The sequence below is a fragment of the Andrena cerasifolii genome, chromosome 3 (genome assembly GCF_050908995.1).
Source record: "Andrena cerasifolii isolate SP2316 chromosome 3, iyAndCera1_principal, whole genome shotgun sequence".
NCBI lineage: Eukaryota > Metazoa > Arthropoda > Insecta > Hymenoptera > Andrenidae > Andrena > Andrena cerasifolii.
Window position 1 is genome coordinate 3,169,325 of NC_135120.1, and position 13,470 is coordinate 3,182,794.

Below are 13,470 nucleotides of genomic sequence, written 5' to 3' on the forward strand. Positions count from 1 at the left end.
GCGATCATAGAGCCTCCCTAATGATAATCTCAATTAATTCTACAGACCCTCTTCTAATCGATGAGGCAACACCTTCATTTAAATATAACTACAACCGAGCAGACTGGAGCAAATTCAAAGATTTCCTTATTGTTAATGATGACTCCATCATTTCTAACGACAGGAATCTGTCAACTAACGAAATAGACAATCATATAGACCATTTAAACTCCCATATAGTAAAAGCAATAGAACACTCAACTCCGCGTGCAACGTCAAAATTTAACTCAATAGATAGATATATCACCCCAAAAATCAAAAACCTTATTATAATTACCCAAATTAACAACCTATCCAGGATCCAAAACTATTCGGTTCATAACAACTCCCTACTAAAAGCCTTGAAATATTCGCTAAAGGCAATCAGAACTGAAATCAAAAAAGCCTTTCATAACTCAGTTAACTGTTTTTGGAAAAATAAGATTACTAATATATCCACCAGTAAACCCAAAGACCTGTTCCCAGCCATCAATACTATTTCCCGACGCAAAGAATATGATTCCATCACTTCCCTCGAAATCCCACCAAACAATACGAACCTAATTGCGAAAGCAGATTTAAACTATACCGACTTTCGCACAGACTCACAAAATAATATATTAATCACAAAGCAACAAAATATTCTAGACGTTCTTGGTGCACACTTCGAATCGGTCCATACACAAAACCTCTCTATGGGCAAAAGACAACTGACCAATATCATTGTCAAAAAAACAGACGAACTTACTAAAAATTGCAATCAAGACAGACAACCAAACAATATGCACATTTTCAAACACCAATACGGCAGATATCCCTAATATGTGCCTCATTCCCCTAAACTATTTTACATCAGTTTATACACTAAAAAATACATTTAAGAACCTAAACAATAAAAAATCTTTCAGTTTTGATGGCATTCGTAATATACCTCTTAAAAATCTTCCACCGTCATATATATCTTACTATACCGTCATATTCAATAACTGCCATAATCTCACATATTTTCCACCGATATGGGAAACAGCAAAGTTAATCGCCATCAAAAAGAAAGGAAAAGAGAGTAGCGACCCGGCCAGTTACAGACCCATTAGCTTGCGCCCAAATATTAGCAAAATATTCGAAACAGTTATAAATGATGCTATAAATGAGTTCTGTTCTTCAAATGACATTATCCCCGAATCCCAATTTGGATTTAGATTCCAGCACAGCACGGTACATGCAATTTCGAAATTCACAGCGGACATCTGTTGGGCAAGAAATGCTAATGAACACAGTGAACAAGGAATCCGCTCGTGATTTCCGGGAAGCAACGCTGTCCCCCTTCCATCGATCCGGGATCGATGGAAGGGGCCCCGATCGACGCTCCGCATGAGTAAGCAGGCCGGGCCAGTGTTATCTGCGCAGTATTTGGGAATCGCGCACGGAAGATGGCGATGAGTTGCCGGTTTTGCGGGGTGCTTACCTACTGGGCACTGTTGCCGGGGCAGGTCCACAAAGAATTAAGCACTCGAGGATTATAACGGAAAATAAAAATCTTATTATTCAAATCAGGTACAACGGACCTCGTGGTATCCTTTTTACCCCTTTCTCTTCACGAGTCGTAGGAACAAAAGAATGCTTATAAACTAGGATTGCCGACAACTTAAAACTAAAGTCTCTCGCGACACCGGCGTGGTGTCGCCGACCTCGTCGCTGGTTGGCTAGTCAGATTACAATTCCCTAACGTGGTGAACCCGCATTCTTTGAACGAGTTTTTATGTTAACGGCGCCACAGTTTCCTGAACAGCTATCGTAAAATCAGAAAATATAAAATTTTACGGCTACCTCGGACTCAAGTATGTATTTGAATTATCCTCTAGTAGAGGAGGTGTTATACCAGTAAAACCCAATAAGTACTTTGATTTAATAATTATACTTTATTTGATCTTCCTTTTGTTCGTGTTACAGAATATATATTACCATCCATATTATTGTTGTTATTGTTATCCTGAAGAATACTTCAAGAAAGACGAAGACAGTTTCTGTTCCATAATTATTCGTAAAATTAATCGTTTTATCAATAATTAAAATATAATTGATTCTTTAATACATATTTAGTTTGGAGGTAAATACTCATTATTTGTGTGCAAAATGTTTTCCTGAGTATTTTGGGCTGATGGTGTTAAAACATTCTCGTCAGATGTTGTAATGGACATCCTTTCGTTTAACCATATTTTATCCACTGGGGTAACAACTGCAACCTGAAAAAGAAGTAATTCTTAATTTATATCGTACCGATATTGATTCTATTGAATTTAAAGTTCAATTTATGAATAAAGGATCAGAAAAACAAACACGTTTTTCAACGAGTTACATTTGAAATTGTGGATCTCAACGAATTGTTTATATAACGCTTTACGGTTCTGCTAATTGATTTTCGTGCTCTTGGGAGGGGCGCTATGATTATCTTGCCCGGGGGTGCCAAGTATGCTAAAGCCGCCCCTGACCCTACTCATACGATGAATATATTTTGTTCATTAAATGTGTTATATGCAATTCTAAATACTTTCAGATGTGTTAAATAAGTCAATGCAATTAATCTGAAAATTTTTTACCGTTGATAAGTATGAATTTTTAACTAGTGGAGAAGAGTGAGGTGAGAAGGAGAATAAGGAGATTAAGGAGAGCAGGGGAGGCAGGTGAAAGTACGGTGTAAGTAAGAGAGAATGTAAGGTGATGTGTAAGAAAAAGAAAGAGGACGAAAGCAAAAAATGGCATCGCTAGGCGGAGACGGCGAAAACAGAGAATGACATTTGGATAACAGTAAAGTGGAAAAAGAGGAGAAGAGTGAAGGGGAACGAAAACTTATACTATAGTCATAACATACATGGGGTATCGCGAATTTTGTAAAGAAAAACATGATTTTATAGGAATGTTTATATAAGAATAGTGTTATAGTTTCGGCTCGGCATAGTAGAAGTTTAATACAAAAGTACAATAGAAGCAATAGAACATTAACAGGAACAGGGTAACAGATAAACCGAATGTAATCACAAACGCGCAAGAAATATGTATATGTCGATGCGTCTGCTTGTAATGACGTCTGGCTATCGAATGACAGCTTGACAGGCGATCGATCCGATCGCCTTCTTCTCGCTGTCCTCTTGTTCTTGTCACGAGCACCAGCAGGCCCTGGATTCCAACCAAAGGGTGCTCGCAACAATAGTATTTGTAATGGATGTCATTTGGAAAACGCAATTGACTTATATAAGGAATGAAAATAAAAAGATAAGGAGATATTATATGAGTAAAAAAATTAAAACCGACCTCGTCTATGTTCGTTTGTTCGTTTGTTCGTTTGTTCGTTTGTTCGTTTGTTCGTTTGTTCGTTTGTTCGTTTGTTCGTTTGTTCGTTTGTTCGTTTGTTCGTTTGTTCGTTTGTTCGTTTGTTCGTTTGTTCGTTTGTTCGTTTGTTCGTTTGTAAACATTTTACTAAAAAGTAAAAAATAATTTTTTTCCTTATTTAATCTACGACACTCAATTTTTTTAAGTCGGAGCCAGATTTACACAGCGCAACCTGTTCAATAAATAGTGGCATATACCACATAAATTGGCGACGAAAAGTTCAAGAACCCAGCACGTGATCTTTGGGGTTAGCCACGCACGTGGCGAGACTAATTGCTGATGTTAATATTATTAAAAATAGCTTTACACCGCGTATTGCCTAAATTTGAGCACAACGAGGACTGCGAGTTGTACGCATAGCAATTGCAGCATTATTTTGTTGCTAATGATGTGTGTGAGGAAACGAACGAAGTGACTATTTTATTAACTGTAATCAGTTCCACAGTGTATAAGACACTGATTCTGAGAGATCTGTGCCACTCACAGATGCCTCACGTAAAGACATTTGTGGACCTCTACAAATTATTAACAGGCCATTTTAAGCACCGTCAGGCAGTTCTTCCAGAACGGATACAATTTTACAAAGTCACTGAAGGGAGTGGAGAAAAGATTGCTGACTGGTACGCTCGAGTAAAGAGTTCGTCAGTCTCGTGCAAATTTTGAGAGAATTTGGAGACGACCTTGAAGGATAACTTCGAACGACTGATAGGGTCTACTTCAAACTTCAAACATAAAGGCCATAGTTAAAAAATTATCGCAGCGGATTCCGGTGGAACTCAAAAGAATCGACAGACGCTACGCTTTAAAATGAGCTTAAAATAATGATGTTTCGGTCATCCCTCGCGGAGATACAGCGAGTTGAAGAAAAATGGAATTTGTACAATTTTTACACAATACTTCCGATTTCGTAGGGGGAGGTTCCAGACTAGAGCCCATAAAAAATAGGCAATCTTTAGGAATTAATTAACGGAAAACTACTATATATAATTTAATGGGACTTTTTGCATTGTATTAAGGATGTCTGAAATTATAGAAATGTATTTTTTGTTTTATAATTAATCATTGCAGACGGCACTGGGGAATCGTTAAAGTCGAGGCGTCAAAAAATTCATCCAAATCGGTGAAACCTGTATCTCCAAAAGTTATTATCCGATTCGACTGAAACTTTTTTTTTATTTTGAATAATACAGTTCTGGTTAGGGGAGAAACCAGAAAAAATACAATAAATTGAAAATTTATCATTTTTAAAACAAAAAGTGATTTCAAACTTCAAGTGACGTTATTTTCTAAAAAGAGTCTTTACTCTATTGGAAATAGAGAAATTCAAATAATCAAAGATTCTAACAACAAATATTGCATACGCGCAGTAACTGCTTCTCCTCTGAGTTTCGGGGTTTGCTACACGCTCGCTGCATCGGAAGTGAAAGGATTCTAGGGAATTCTCTGCACCACCAATGCGCACCTTAACTAAAACGGAACGGTTGTCTCTGCACGTCATGCGCAGTATATAGTGCATTCAAAAAGTTCCGGGACTCCATTAAATAAAAAATCAATTCTTCATCAAAACAAGAATTTAATATTTAAGTTTCCACATACACTCCACCTCTCTCTATACATGTCTTAGATCGTTTGTAGAGTCGTTGGAAGGCTTTAAAAAATTCTTCTTTCAGAATCATGTTTAAAATCCCGGTCACTTTCTTTTGGATGGTTTTCACGTCATCAAATCGTAGACCTTTTAACACGGTCTTAAGCTTAGGAAACAAAAAAAAGTTAGCCGGTGCTACATCCGGCGAATACGGTGAGTGATTAATCACAGTAATTGATTTCTTAGCCAAAAATTGGGAGACAATGAATGAGGAATGAGCTGGTGCATTGTCATGCAGTAGAAACCACTCTCCAGACTGGTGCAATTCGGGTCTAACCCTTCGAATTCTCTTCAAAAGTCGGTCTAATACCGCTTTATAGAATGGTCCTGTTGCAGTCTGCCCGGATGGCACGAATTCGCGGTGGATTATCCCACGTGAATCAAAAAATGTGATGAGCATTGTTTTGACTTTTGATTTTGTTGCTCTCACTTTCGTTGGTCTGCATTCGCCTGGGTAGCACCATTCAGCTGTTTAGCATTTAGTGGACGGGTCATACTGAAGACACCACGTCTCGTCACCTGTTACAATGTCAGACAAAAATTCTGGACTGTTGTCGGCCCATTCAACGAAATTGCGGGAAGTTGTGACGCGCTGCTCCTTTTGCTCTGGCGTCAATGTGTGTGGAACGAACTTTGCCCATAGTTTTCTGTTACCGAGCACATCGTGTACGATTCTGTGAACACTGCCAACACTACTACCTGTCCGCTCGGATAACATTTTGATGGTCAGACGACGATTACTGGCCAGTAAAGCATATCCGCTCCACATTCTCGTCCTTTACACTTTTGGAAGGGCGCCCTTCTCTCGGATCATCCTCTAGCGACTCTGTACCATTTTTAAAGCGCGCATACCACTGAAACACCTTGCCGCGGCTTAGGCAACCAACGCCGTATGTAGTTTGCAGCATAGCAAATGTCTCAGTTGCAGTTTTACCGCAGCAAAAACAAAATATGATTGCCGCACGTTGCTCCATGCTTACGATTCGTGACAACGAACAAAATCACATACACTTCAAACGAGTTGCGTCACGTTGCGAAAGATAGAGGAACAATAGAACTACATTATCTCATTGGTCGCAGATAGATAGCGCTTTTTGTTCCTTTTCTATAGCTACAGTCCCGGAACTTTTTGAATGCACTGTGTATGCGTGAATCGGAACGCACCCATAAAGAAATTGGCAACGCTGTCATCAGTCCTATTTGAATTTTTATGAAGCCTTTCACGCGTTATCTATTACTATTATGTTATGTCGATTAAATGTTGATTTAGTCTATTTATAGAAGGATGCAGATCGCGCATTATAACTTTGCCTCCGAGCGGCCACTGAGTAGGCCATGCGTGCGAGAGTTCGACAGTCGATGTTCTTTTAATTCGTTTCGAAAAACATGCGATCGCACACGGACGAGTATCATACAAAGTACTAACAGGTCGGCGTGATACTGTTGCACAATTCCGTGGGGGATTTCAAGAGACACAGTAGTGTCTCGCGCCAAGTATATGCGCAGCGCGAGACGACCGTGCCTATATTACGGCAGACACTTTTTGGAAGAACCCTTCGATTATCGAATCTCAATAATGGTTGATTTGATTAATTTTTTAATGGTCTCACTGGATAGCTTGGGTTTGATTTAAAAAGAAAAGTGTCTTCGTTTTGTTCCTACGTGCCATATGAGCTGAGATATTTCGATGTAAATTTGCAATTTGGCGAATTTTATGGTAAAATATTTTCTCCATCGTCAAGTGTTGGCAAGTGGGGAGCATGAAAGGGTGAGAAAATGCACCGCCAATTCACGCTGAACGAAAAATACAAAAAGCTGTGTTCAGGTTGCTAGTAAATGTAACCTAGCTAGTGTCAATCAATCATAACCTGCCAAGGGTCAAATAAGGTAAGTTGTCACCATTTTTTATATATCACGAGTTTTTACGCCAAATAGGACACTGAATTATAGTCTCAATTAAGAAGGTAAGTCGCAAAAATTTGTTATTAGACTTTTTATATAGAGCTTATAGAAACGAAGGGGACGCACAGGCTTGGATAAAAATGAAGAGGACGCACAGGTTTGAATAGAAATGGAGCACCTTCTTTCAGACAAGTTTCTGGAAATTTGTCAAATAATGTAAATCGACAAAATTTGTGAAAAGACATAGCATTAAGAATTAAGAAAATTGTGGCGGGCTGCTTGCAATGTAGAGCAAGTCACATTAGTGAAGAAAGTACGCTGAAAACGCACCTCCCTTGATACTTTTGAATCTTTTGTGAAAGATATTCGTAGTACTTTATTAAAATCCACAGTAGTTGCTACGCTATTCATTAATTTTATTAATTTCCCAATAACAATATTTCAATTCACCAATAAACAAACTAAAGTAATTTTATTCCAACACCAATAAATTGTGCGTTAAAAATATTGGATCTCTTCGTTCATTTTCGTTAAATTACCATTAGCATTTAAATTTCCTACAACAAGTTTCTACCATACATTCTCACCTCCTTTGGACACATTATGCAGTCTCTACACTTACGACTGATAACCAAATATGGCAGCAGAGTCTGCTGGCAGATCCGGTGTGATCTGTGCCCGCAATAGCGTATGGTTCTGCCGGCAGATCGGCAGCAAATGCGCAGCAAATCCTGCTACCCGTCTGATACATCCAACAGCGCCACCTGAAGGCCACAATTGCCAAATAAAATCCCTACGCGTGTATCCCTACCCGTACATAACCAGCAAGCAGATTCTGCAGTTTAGTAAAAATTAATTCTACTTATTTCTAATTATTCATTCTTTCTTTAATAATATACAGGATTGGTAATTACAATTATTACAAAATAATATAAATAGCGCATACAAATCCGAAAAGGAACTTTTAATATTTACATTTACAAATCTACATACAGTCGCGTAACTAATGATACCTATTAGGGGCGATATCAGAAAATTTTATTGAATATTTTCGATTTCTTTTCAGAGTAAAATCATCATATTCCCTGTTGTGTTAGCGCTGAAAACAAATACAATATTAGTATAAAATTAAATGTAACGTACGAATAAACAGGATACATGCGATACTTACTTCAGCTCTATCTCCACACAGTAAACTTCCTAGGCGATCATGCATGCTTCTGCGAACTTTAACAATTATTAGAAAACATGTGTTAAATTATTATATACGAAACAAGACATTAAACATTTGCACTTCGCGCATAACCCTACTTTTCTTTCTTGCACATAATGTGAATCTCGATTACCGCGACGTAGATAATTGAAAATTATTCAATTCCATAATTACGTTCGCTTTCTGGATACTTAGAATTGCGTGGCATATTGTTCGAGCGTTCGTCTTCAAGCACAACGGATACCACTTTGAACAAAGGCTTTGTAGATGTACCACAAGTACCAATGTGGCGGTAAAATGGGCTACGCTTGGATTGATTGGTCCATAGTGCCGAATCTCCTGAGTAGTCAAGACTCTACGCCCAGTTTGCGTTCGTTTTCGAGGTCTGAGGTGGCAGTCACTGGCAGTGGCAGTCAGTGCCGGCAAAACCGAATAATATTCCAAGTAACGCTGAGCCTCGCCCATTCCGTTAATTATTATTATTAAGTAATTTCAAACATCAATATCCAGACATATCGTAAGTCAAAAAAGAAGGTTTATGTGCAAAGTGCGAATGTTTAGCGTCTTGTTTCGTATATAATAATTTAACACATGTTTTCTTATAAATGTTAATGTTCGCAGGAGCATGCATGATCGCCTAGAGTGTATACTGCTTATCCTGTTTATTCATACGTTAATTTAATTTTATACTAATATTGTATTTGTTCTCAGCGCTAACACAACAGAGAATATGATGATTTTACACAGAAAAGTAGTCGAAAATATTGAATGAAATTTTCTGATATCGCCCCTAATAGATACCACTGGTTACGCGATGTACTGTACATGGATTTGTAAATGTAAATATTGAAAGTTCCTCTTCGGATTTATATGCGCTATTTATATTATTTTGTAACAATTGTAATTACCAATCCTGTATATTATTAAAGAAAGAATAAATACTTTTTTAAATAAGTAGAATTCATTTTTTACTAAACTGCAGAATCTGCTTGCTGGTTATGTACGGGTAGGGATACACGCGTAGGGAATTGTTTGGCAATTGTGGCCTTCAGGTGGCGCTGTTGGATGTGTCAGACGGGCAGCAGGATATGCCGACAAGCAGGATCTGCCGGCAGAACCGTACTAAATTAAATCGAATCACTTCATTTTCAAGCCGTTCGATTCATTTTCGGATTTTTATTAATACTAAACTATCTCCCTATTTCGCAGGTTGTAGCCGCCATATTGGATCCGCCATATTGATATTTTTAAAATGCCAGCTTCCTTTCGAAAGTACATGTGCAGACAAACAATTTCAGTCCTCACACGTTCGTCTACGTTTCCCATAATTTTAAACTCGAAGATGATCGGGTTGACGTAGAATGACCCATATGTATATGTTTATGTATTTTAGATTGTAAGGTAGTTATTGTAAATTATTAATACGTAGACAATTAACATTTTTTGGGTTTCGCAGCGCTAAGTATTTTGAAAAAAATATTTATTGGTATTGAAATATTTATTTATATAAAATAAAAATATATCTGTTTAATATTATTTAATACATATTTTGTTTGTATAAATAGCCATTGTTATAATTGGGTTTTAACCGTCAACTCCATTACCAGCGAATCCCCACCTATCCAACATTCGAGGGGACGCCGCTCTCCTCTCGAAGGTTGCAGCGTTCAGTTGTCTTCCGACAACGGAACGTTACAATAGTATTCGAATTATATTCCCCAAATAATTGAGCAACTGAAGTATTCAAATATTCGAATACCGAGAAATTCGACAAATAGTCTCAGCCCTAGTCTATACAAGAGCTAAGTGCTGAGTCGAGTACAACTAATACCGGTTAAGAAAATATAGCTCGCGTAAACAGATTATCAACTTATCCTCAAGCTATGCTGCATAAGGCGCAAGTCCGTTAGCATTTTATATTTTTAGTGCAATTTTTTAATAAAACATTTAGGACCCCATGTTTACACAACACTTTTTTCACGTACTAATATAACATAAATACAGCATAGTATGAATTGTAGAGAATAATTATTTAAAGAAAAGTGCTTTACCTGATTTGTTGCAAGGCATCCCATATCTTGACTATAAATTCCAACCAATTCATAAAATCCATCTTCATTTTTACAAGCAAGAGGTCCCCCAATATCTGCTTCACAAACATTATTTACTTCATTCTTTGGTATTCCACAAATAACTTCGTCTGCAGCGTTCGACCCCAAGTATGCTTTTATTAATCGTTCCTTGCAACGATCTCTTGAAAGAATGTTCAGATGCACTGCATGCATAATTGCTCCAGCAGAATGTGCTAAATAAAAATAATGTTTGCATAGTTAATTATTTTAATGGTTTATTAATATTTCTGTCATTCTGTAAATAATGTCCTTCCTTATCTTGCCAAAGTGAATAAACTAATGTATCTCATTTACGTCTCTATTATGTGTGAATTCTGTAGCATTTGCCTTGCCGAGGTGGCTTTATTTTAATTTTAAGTTTGTAGCATACGTAGAATTAGCATAGGCCGAGCATAAACTTTAAACTTTCCGTATAAACGGGAAAGAGGTGGAGAGGCTTCTAAGGGCCAGAAGTAACTTCGCCAAATATACAAAAAGACGAAAATTAGCCCAAAACAGCAGTCAATGTTAAGCTGACTTGGTGCATTTAGATGTTCAGTTCAGGAACATCTAAGATCAGGGTCAGATATATTAGCCGGTCTGAAGTTGTTGCGTGAACAGCTATCGAGGAGAAATCGGCCCTCCCCAGTGTGCCTGCTCCTTTTCTTAAGGTACGTGTCCACTTGAGAGTAAAACTCGCGCGAGAAGCTCTTGAGAGTATTTCTCACAAGTGGGCACTACGTCTGAGAGTGGCTGTCGAAGAGTGACATTTAACTCTGAGGCAGCGGACGCGTTGCAACATCTCGAGTAATAACATTACTATGCGATAGTCACTTCCGAAATACGAACCAGCTTCGTATTCTGAGTCAACTTCGTCACGAGAGTAGGTAAGACATTCATAAAGGTAGGTGTCCATTTGAGAGTTGCTCTCGAAAGTGCTCTCAAATTGTGTCCACTTCAGAGCAATTTGGAAAATTTTTACTCTCAGATAGGCGATAGAAAACTCGCCGAGAGCTTACTATCCACTAGAACTCTCGGAACCGTGTCCACTTGAGATTCATCTACTCCCACTTTCTACAGTTTATTTTGGAATGCGAATGAGTTGTGATCATGATCATAGACGTGCAAAAACTTGCAAGGAGAGGTTTTTAGGGGTACACCTCCGATTGCTTTGGTATTTGGATATGTCTTAGAGGGCCGAAAAATAACGAATACGTGTTACCTTATTTTGGTCTGCTTGCATATGTACAGGGTGAAACCACTGCTCAAAGTTCATAAGAAGAGGTACAAGAACATCATGCATACACCAACTAATGACGGAAATGAAAATATCAGATTTTATTCAACACAATGTTGTAATATTCCTTAAACTAACATTGAATAGGAACTTTTATTCCCCTTCTTATGAACGTTGGAGGGTGGTACCCCCCAAAATATGCAAACGGGACAAAATAAAGAAACACATTCGTTATTTTGCGGTCCTCTAAAACATATGCAAAATCCAAAGCAATCGGAGGCGGACACCTAAAAATATCTCCTTGCAAGTTTTTGCACGTTCGTGATCACAATCGCACCTCACTCGCATTTCAAAATAAACTATAGACGAATCTCAAGTGAACACGGTTCTGAGGGTTCTGTCTGATAATAAACTCTCGGCGATATTTCTAGTACCTATCTGAGAGCAAAAATTGTCGAAACTACTCGAGAGTAACTGTCGAGAGTAAATTGCGCGAAATTCTCTCAAATGGATACATACCTTTAACGTTCTCTCTCTCTCTCACTCCCTATCTCTCTCTCTCTCTCTCTCTCATGCGCGCGCGCGCGTTACGCCATGACGGCTCATTGAAGAGGGTCGATTTCCCCTTAACCGCTGTTCGTGAAATAACATCAGACCGGCCAATATATCGGCCCCCAACTATAGATCAGCGCGAACCGACTTTTTGCAAACCACCTACCGGACCCCGCATGCAGAACATATTCAGAATTACGTGTTAGAATCTCAATCTTCCTCTTTTTCTCGTAGACGGTGCAGTGTGCATAGACGTGTGAAATATAGTATTCTTCCCTCGCTACGCATCCTACTTCCGAAAACCCCGTTACAAGTCAGCATGAAAAAATCCCGGTTAATCTCGCGTTGCATTTTGTTTGTGTCAAAAATTATTAAAATACATACAGGATATACAATCGGACGGGAGAATTGGTTGAGTCGCTATATTTCAATCTCTATACGTAATGAACGCGTTAAGGAACAGAGCAATAGCTTCTCTAGGAGTCAAAAAGTTGAAAGAATGGGAAGAAATTCATTTTGTTTTCTTCTGTGTTTTTCTGAATTTATAGGCTATAAAAGGTAAGTAGAGGTTATGCCATCATTTAACCTCATTTATAAAACTAGTGTACCGAATCGTATTTAATATATACTCCTATGTTAATTTTCGTTTAATGTTTTCGATAATAAGTTACGTAGTAGAGGCATTGAGGAAGAATGCAGCAAAAGTATTTAGCCATATTAACCTTCCTTTCAAAGCTAACGCGATGACCAACGACGAAAATCATTTCTCCCGGCACCTCGGGAGAGGTGGTCAGATGTCATGACTTCAGTTTTCAACCCGATTTTCAGCAAATATTATCTTAAAGCAAATATCGAACAATTTTTCTGAATCAGCATAAAATTCTGAACATATTAGGTTTATTCCGAGAAAATAAATAATATCAGTCTTAGTTGTAATAGCCATTTTATGTTAGGTCGACCGACTGCCCTGGACTTACCCTATACTCGCTAGATGGATGCCGGATCCATTTTGTGTACCGATGACAATGAATCCACGTGCAGTCAAGTTATCCGCTGTCCAAGGGTTAACAAAAGGTATGATCGTGGCGCACCCGGAGGGGGGGGGGGCAGGACCAACGAAAGAAGGAAAACATGAGAACGGAACATTTCGCTAGGAGATCGATGTCTCGCAATGTACAGAGTATCAAGCGCTCAAAAGGCCGAGCGAGTCATAGTATCAACGCGTCGCGCGTCGTCTGTCTCGTACCGTTCCTCGGTCGCTTTTAATATGGGGGGGGGGGGCAAATTGAACAGATAAAAGTCGGACCTCTCCCCAAATAAAATCCTGAGTGCACCACAGGTATCCAATGACTTAATATACTGTCGTTTGCTGAGATCTTGTCGGCAGAAGCATGGTAGTCCGATT

The 13,470-nt window shown here is 38.5% G+C and overlaps 1 protein-coding gene and 1 long non-coding RNA gene across 2 annotated transcripts in view; one reads left to right on the forward strand and one right to left on the reverse strand.

Moving 5' to 3' along the window:
• The window catches only part of LOC143367128 (uncharacterized), a 195,480-nt gene that overhangs the window by 132,837 nt on the left and 49,173 nt on the right, over positions 1-13,470 (forward strand). The window lies entirely within an intron of this gene.
• Scaf (inactive serine protease scarface) overlaps positions 1,943-13,470 on the reverse strand; it is a 109,000-nt gene continuing 97,472 nt past the window's right edge. The window contains exons 9-10 of the mRNA XM_076808558.1: positions 10,217-10,470; positions 1,943-2,261 (exon numbers count right to left, since the gene is read on the reverse strand). Coding sequence (XP_076664673.1) covers positions 2,115-2,261; positions 10,217-10,470 — 401 coding nt within the window. The 3' untranslated portion in view covers positions 1,943-2,114. The remainder of the gene's footprint in view (positions 2,262-10,216; positions 10,471-13,470) is intronic.